The 7289-nt window shown below is 57.1% G+C and overlaps 1 protein-coding gene across 1 annotated transcript; it reads right to left on the reverse strand.

The window, feature by feature from the left end:
• Positions 1-1560: 1560 nt before the first annotated feature.
• On the reverse strand, positions 1561-3016 carry LOC123597154. Its single transcript, XM_045475574.1, has 2 exons — positions 2574-3016; positions 1561-2413 (listed from the first exon to the last, which is right to left on the reverse strand). Exons 1-2 carry the CDS (start codon positions 2825-2827, stop codon positions 1618-1620), a joined length of 1050 nt encoding a protein of 349 aa, XP_045331530.1. The 5' UTR covers positions 2828-3016; the 3' UTR covers positions 1561-1617.
• Between the last annotated feature and the right edge of the window lie 4273 nt (positions 3017-7289).

A 7289-nucleotide genomic window follows, 5' to 3' on the forward strand; every position in this document is an offset into this window, starting at 1 on the left:
AATTGACAGAAAACAAATTTTTGTTGTTCGAGTTACCTAGTCTGTGGTTTTTTGTCAGGGCAGCCCTAGAAAATGAATATAATCCCAAGGGGCGCCTGGGTGGCTCAGTCGGTTGAGTGTCAACGTCAGCTCAGGTCATGATCTCACCATTTGTGAGTGGGAGTCCCGCACTGGGCTTTGTGCCGACAGCATGGAGCCTGGTTGGGATTCTCTCTCTCCTTCTCTCTCTGCCCCTCTCCTGCTCACGTTCTCTCTCTCTTTCTCTCAAGATAAATAAACTTTAAAAACTATTAAAAAAAAAAAAAAAAACCTACAGAAAATTAATGTAATCCCCAAATAGATACAATTCCCAAAAACCAATAAAATCCTTCCTTGAATTCTGATGAATCACAATTCTGGATTAACCCCGGAGGCAGCCCCACGCCTGGGACCGGAGTTCTCTATTCGCGTGTGCGCCCCGGCTGGCTCTGGGTTCAGCTCGAGAACGCATTCTGGTCCCGCTCAGCTCTACTCACCCTGACCCTCTGGGTGAGACCAGAAGGCTGGAGCGCCTGTTCTGTGCCAAGACCTCTTGGAAAATGGGCACCCAATTCCTGATGTGGGATGACAGAATCCTCGTGACCTGAAGCCTGAAGGCCTACGGAAGGCTGACAGTCACAAACAGCTACACAGCTCATGGGGCCCTTGTCCAAAAATTATAAAAATTTTTTTATGTTTATTCATTTTTGAAAGACAGAGAGAGACAGAGCACAAGCAGGGGTGGGGCAGAGATGGAGGGGTGGGGGGGGGGGGGGGACACAGAATCTGAAGCAGGCTCCAGGCCCTGAGCTGTCAGCTCAGAGCCCGATGCGGGGCTCGAACTCACGGACCGCGAGATCATGACCTGAGCCGAAGTCGGATGCTCGACCGACTGAGCCCCCCAGGCGCCCCCAAAATTATGACACATTTCAATTTGGCAACAGTCCAAAGGCAGGGCCAGCTAAAGACACAGATGCCACACCATGAAGCCGACCCTGATGTTAGGGAAGGCCAAGTGTCCAGGGCACAGGGATGTCACCAGGAGCCACTGACTTATGTGGGTGCCCCCAAATCGACGGCCAGGAGCACGTGCGTGTGCGCACGCGTGTGAGGAGAGACGCGGAGAGGCAGACGTAGCCCTTCTTTGTCCCAATCCATTCTCAACTCATTCCCGGAGTCAACACTGCTCTGCCTGTCTCCACGGGAGTTCTAGAAAGACAAAGAGCTAGATACACATCCAAGTCCGTATCTTCCACTGTCAGATACAAAGATGCCAGCGGATATCCTACGTTAGCTGCTCGAAAGACTGCAGAATAAACCGTCACAAAGACACGTTTCCTCCAAAGATCAGAATGGAAGCAAAGCCTCCTGTTTGTTTCCTTCCTTCGTATCCGCGAACTCGGGCCGGGCACCGAATCTGAGAGGCACCACCTTTCTGGCTTCTCTGCCGGCATAACGGAGAGCAGAGGTGGCTACGAAAAGAGGTTACTCGCAAGTAATTTTGGCTGAACTCAAACGAACCGGCCCGTTAGAATCACAATCCAAGAGCGTGGTCCCTTTAATTTAGAAAACAAACAAAAAAAAATCCAAGCTCCTGAATTAACTGGTGGGGCTGGGAGAAGGCGGGCATTCTTCACTTCCGCCCGAAACTGGGAAAAATGTGAAGACTTCGGCTCCAAAGCCATCCCCAATGCTGCCTTGGTCACAGCTCCGGGAGCTGAGCGTTGGTCGGTCACCGCGGCTGGCATTCCAGACATCCCACGGCCCCCACTGCAGCCCACGCCCAGCTCCACGGGCCTGGGGAGCAGAGAGGGGAATCTGTGGCCAAGGAGGCATGGGCGTGGCCAGTCCCAAGTGCATTACAGAGGGACCCTCTCCCCTCTGAGCCCTGGAGGAGAAACAGAAGGAGTCCCCCCGGGAATCCGATTTGCTAAGGCGAGCCTGGCGGTCCACTTTGCTCTCGAGCACTGAGAGGGAGATGACCAGCTTGGACCCGAGGAGGTGTGTCAAGGCCAAAGTTAGACTCCAAGTCTCAGAAAACCTTTCTAAGGGGTCTTCTGGCTTACATAAAGGGGTCAAGATGGAAACGGGCTCAGCTCCCCTTCGGTTGCTAGGAAGCACGGAGGCAGGCGAGACAAGAGAGCCACTACATGGGGTCCAGGCAGGCAGGCCGGGGCAAGGGCGGTGCCCCAGGCAGTGGCCGGAGGACGAGCAGAGGGGGCGTGCGGAGGCCGGGGGGTCACAGCAGGTGCCGTCCTCGGTCTGCATCAAAGGTACCGGAAGCGCCATCACCTCCCAGGCCCTGGAGGCCCGTCTCAGCCAGGGGGGCCGGAGGAGTAACCACCGACATCTGGCTTCACCTCGCGGACGTGTGTGAATTCCTGCAAACACTAGACTGGAGGACGGAAACGATCAGTGGGACGGGGAGCTGGAGTCCTCACGGCTCAATCAGAGAGCACAGAGCCACCAACGCGAGAAAGGCAAGGACCAAAGGCTGCTTTGGTGGCCACTGTCAAAGCACAGGCCCGCTGACGGGTTATTCACCCCAGGCTCGCCGGAGGCCAAGGATGCGCCTTGTGGTCCAAGACCGACAGAAGCCACCACTGTCTTTGCTCTCCGTCATCCGGTGGCTTGGGTCCACTTCGTGTTGCCATGGCAATCCAGCCAGCAGCACGGTCCGCTGGACCCAAAGCCGGCGTCCGCAGGGAGGGCCGGGAGGACCCAGAGAATTCGACTCTCTTTTAGCTGAGCTCCCGTGGAGGCAGCTTCCTGATCCGCCACTGGGGCGGAAACACCTGCAACTTCTCATTCCGTTCCGGTCACCGTCCTGGGGCTGGCCTTGGCGGAGAAGGAAAAGTCTCCCCAAGGCAGACACGCCTCCGAATGCCCACCCAGCCACATTCGCCAAAGCTAAGGACTTCCTTCACAATCGGCCTCACGGGGAAAGAGGAACAGGGTCTGTGTGTCCGCAGGGTGGCGATGCCACCCCAGGCCCATCTCTAAGGACACGGGCCCCGGGTTAAGAGCACAGATTCTCAAGCCACACTGCTCGGGTTCAAACCTTGTCCCCCACTTCTATCAGCTGCATCCTTTGTTGGCTTTTGCTCTCTGTGTTTCCGTTTTCTTCTCTGTAAGACAAAAATAACAGCAGGCTCTTGCTCCCGAGGGAATACATTTCGGAACGCTTAGAGCAGGGCTTCATTCGTCCTAAGCGCTCTGCAAATGCCGGCTTTGCTTATCCCTGTGTGCAAACTTCTCCCAGCCAGAAGCCTCCAGGCCCCAGCCTGGGTGCTTTTCTCCCCCCCTCAACACCCACGAGCAGGCCAGTCCGGGGGCCCTAGAGGCTGCTCCCCCCGAAGGCCCTTACCAACCAACATGGCGGAGCACAGCTGCCCACATCCTGGATCCGGCGTCTCCCGCTGGCTCCGGGTGCCTCTCGCCTGTTCCTTCCCTCGCGGGCCCCACAACGTGCAGCACTTCTAGGGCAGTATACTTGCTGATTGCTTCCTTCACTATTACTCACAACAACCAGCTAAGACACTGCCAAAGAAACACTCACAGCTGGCCCGGTCGGCGACTCGGGCGGCAGGCCTGTGCGGCCTCTCCCCGGGACCTGTGGATGGGAAGGAAAGAGGAGGAGGAAAGACGGGACGGTGGAGAAAGCGGAGACCGGCAACGGATCCCAACAGGGCCGGCCCACGACTCACTGACAAGGAGGGGAAAAACCCAAGTCAGCACTTTCCTGGAAGAGAAAAAAGTTAGGAGAGGACAGTAGTTTAAAACCGCACGTCCACGCAGAAAGGGAGCCACGGAACAAAGCAGCACCGACTGCCCCCCCCCGCCCCCCCATCCTGGGAGCCACGGAGAGAGTGTATCAGTCAGAATTCTACCAGGGAAATGGAACCAGAAGGAGATACAGAGTAAGAGGCTTATTTCAAGGAACTGGCTCACATGATTGTGGGGCTGGCCGGGGCAGCCCGGCCAGGCTGGAAACTCTCCGGCAGGAGCTGACACTACAGGCCACAGGTGGAATTTCTTCCTCCTCAGGAAAACCCAGGCTTTGTTCTTGAGGCCTTTCAACTGATTGGACGAGGCCCACCCACATTATGGAGGATCATCTTTACTTAAAGTCAGCTGGTTGTAGATGCCACCCACATCTGCAAAATGCCTTCCCGGCAGCACCTAGATCCGCGTTTGGTTGAATCACTGGGAGGAGGAGGCCCCCCGGCAGCCTTCTCACACACCCCGCAGGGTGCAGGGCACACGGCTTCTCCTTTCCTGGCTGCCAAACATCCGGTGGGAGTTGGTGGGAGTTTGTTCTCTCCGTAGCGTTCTGTCCCCAAACGGGCGAAGCCATAAAGCCCTGCCTAAAAAGCAAACCGGACCGGACTTTTAAGTTTTAGTGTGGAAAATACGCCTCTGACGCGTCCAATTTTATCCCAAAGCTTCGAAAGTTCCAGAAGGGCACCTTTGTCAGCCTGGAGCACCGGCAGTCAGCTTTGCCGTGTCCAAGAACCACCCGGTGAGGTGCGGATTCCCAGCTCCGCGCGCTTCTGACCCAGCAGGTGTGGGGTGGGGCCGACGGCACCTTCCGCGGCGACCGTCCTCAAGCAAGCGCGGGGGGGCGGGCAGGAGCCCGAAGAACCCCCAGACTGGCTGGACCAGGCAGGGGACCCCCAAGTACTCAAAGCAGCGGCCGGCACGCCTGGTCTCCGCGAGCACAGCACGGCATGTGGGACGGGCGGGCCCTTGCAAAGACGGGGTGTGCGGGGCGGAAAGGGGCTCACGACGCCCGCTGGCTTCAGACCCGGCGCCCGGCACTGCTCTTGCCGAGCACAAAGGTCCGGTCAGGAGTGGGGGGGGGAGCCCGTGTGCGTCTCCTGGACGGGCTGACTGCAGCAGAAGGTCCACAGCGCTGAGAGAATGTGGGAGGAAGACCGGGGGCCTGCTACGTCTTGGATCCAGGCCACCCTCGGGCTCCGAAGATGAACCAGAGAGGAAAACACGTTCAGAAACGCAGGACCGGATGCAACTTCTACTGCTCCTGCCCCCGGTTTCCACACAGAACCCCGTTTTCTGAATCCAGGCGGTGACCTGGGTGAATGCGTCTGCCCAGGGAGGCTGCTCCCCAGGCACCAGGGTTGATCTGGCAGCTATGGTGGCCAGGAGGGGGTCCTTCCTCTTCCTCCTGAGTCCAGGGTCCTCAGACAGAGAGGACAATCTTCCCAGTCAGAGAGGGGAGGCCTGGACTTTGGGGACAAACCTCCCAGTCAGAGAGGGGAAACCAGAACTCCAGGAAGGGTGAATGATCAGTCAATGCACGAACCCTGACTGTGTTCGAGACACAAAGCACGCCAAGTCAGCAGTCTTAACCAAGTGAGAGTCTCCTGCAAAGCTGCAACCCAAGGTCAGAGTGAACGTACTCAGATTTAAACGTATGTTCTCTTCTCCCGAAAGGCCTTTGGTTCAACTACCAGCGAGCTTCTGTTGCTGAAAGGCCTGGGGCTCGGTTCAGAGCCCTGACTCTGCCTTCACTTGACTTGTCCTTACAGGGGCCTTTGCGAGCCCCAGGCCCAACGCCTCTCGCTGCACAGGCAGGGCTGCTGGTCCAGGGAGCCAGGGCAACACGAGGAAACCAGAAGTCATCTTTTGCCAAGGGAGTAAGCTCCTAGCACTGAAACTCCAAGTGCTAAAGAAAAATGGATTCTGGCAACAAGGCTCTTGGACGTTCCAATCCTGGAAAAGGAGGTGTCGTCTTCATCCAGGAGATGTGGACATCCGCTCAGGAAACCTTCCCGATCCCACAGCGCGTGTCTCGGGAAGCACTGACGTACCTTCAGCACCCATCGGCTACTGACTATGCTCAACCCACGCTGGGTGGGGAGGGTGGGGGACATCCTGGGCCTCGAGGGGCCCGTGAAGACTGAGATGGGCAAGAAATCGCAGACGTGCCAGATTGCAACCGTGAGCGGTTCTGATCCTTGAGAACAGCACTTTTAAGGCACCTGGGGTGGCTCAGTCGGTGAAGCGCCCGACTTCGGCTCAGGTCATGACCTCGCGGTTCGCCGGTTCGAGCCCCGCGTCGGGCTCTGTGCTGACAGCTCAGGGCCTGGAGCCTGCTTCGGATTCTGGGTCTCCCTCGCTTCCTGCCCCCACACACTCCCCTGCCAGGCTTGGAAAGGAACACGATGACTTTTACCCCCAGCTGTTAAGGGTCCTCCTGCCTTTCACAATGACGTTGAAAAGCTGGAAGGCCTTTTTCTGCCCTTGCACCGGCCTCCTCCAGAAAACCTGACCCGGCAGCAGGAAGGTGATGGTGGCTCAGAGGAGCCCCAGAGACCCATCCACATCTGCGGTGACTTCCGTCCAGGCTGGGCAGAGACAAACCTGTCTCGAGAGTCGGGGCGGGGGGAGGGGGGGAGGGTGTCTCAGGGACGAGACCCAAAAAATACCTCACTTGGATGTTTTCCGCGTCGGAAATTACCGTCCATGCATGTCTGGTGGAGCCGGCATTCCCAGGAGAGCAGCCAGGACCCTGTTTCTCCCAAATTTCAGGAGCCACCTGTGCCTGCCTGTCTCTCCACTGATCCCGCAGCGTCCCTGGGTGAGCGGCGAGCAGGGGCGCTGGCTCTTGGGGGCCGCCAGCCAGAAGCCTACTGCCCTGCCCTTTGCCAAGCTGCGGGCTTATTCATCTAAAGCCTCGTAATATTTAGAATCCTCAGCTTCCCCTTTTCTAGTCTTTGCTAGATGGAGACCCGAAACAGCCAACTCCGGGAGACAGCAGACGCATCGATGGGGAGAAGAGCTTAAATGCTAGAGGACCGCCGACCTGGATGGTCACTGGGAAAAGGGCCTGTCTGGGAAGTGCAAGGCCAACAGAAGACACGATTGCCTAAAACTGCCCCCGCGTGAAGAACGGAGTACAAAATACACGTATTTTAGGAGCAAGCGTTACTGTCAGTTATTGACCGCCCCCCTCCCAAGTCAGCAAGAAAACTGAATAAATTTAAAGTTCCTAATGTAGCAGGGGCACCTGGGTAGCTCAGTTGGTTGAGCATCTGACTCTTGATTGCGGCTCACGTCCTGATCTTATGGTTCGGGACATCGAGCCCCGCGTCAGGCGGAGTCTGCTTGGGATTCTCTCTCTCCCTCTGTCTTTGCTCCTCCCCTGCTTGCGGCCTCCCTCTCTCTCTTTCTCTCTCTCTCTCTCTCAAAATAAATAAATAAACTTAAAAAAATAAAATAAAGTTCCCGGGGTAGCAGATCCTGGT

This window comes from Leopardus geoffroyi, chromosome C1, assembly GCF_018350155.1.
Source record: "Leopardus geoffroyi isolate Oge1 chromosome C1, O.geoffroyi_Oge1_pat1.0, whole genome shotgun sequence".
Classification (NCBI taxonomy): Eukaryota; Metazoa; Chordata; class Mammalia; order Carnivora; family Felidae; genus Leopardus; species Leopardus geoffroyi.

What these genes read in the sequence shown, in the direction of transcription:
- LOC123597154 (XM_045475574.1), bottom strand. Translation starts at nt 2,827, where the DNA reads ATGAGAAGTTGCAGGTGTTTCCGCCCCAGTGGCGGATCAGGAAGCTGC. An exon ending in AGGCGCATCCTTGGCCTCCG is followed by an intron (nt 2,414 to 2,573) that starts GCGAGCCTGGGG and finishes TCCGTCCTCCAG; the next exon opens with TCTAGTGTTTGCAGGAATTC.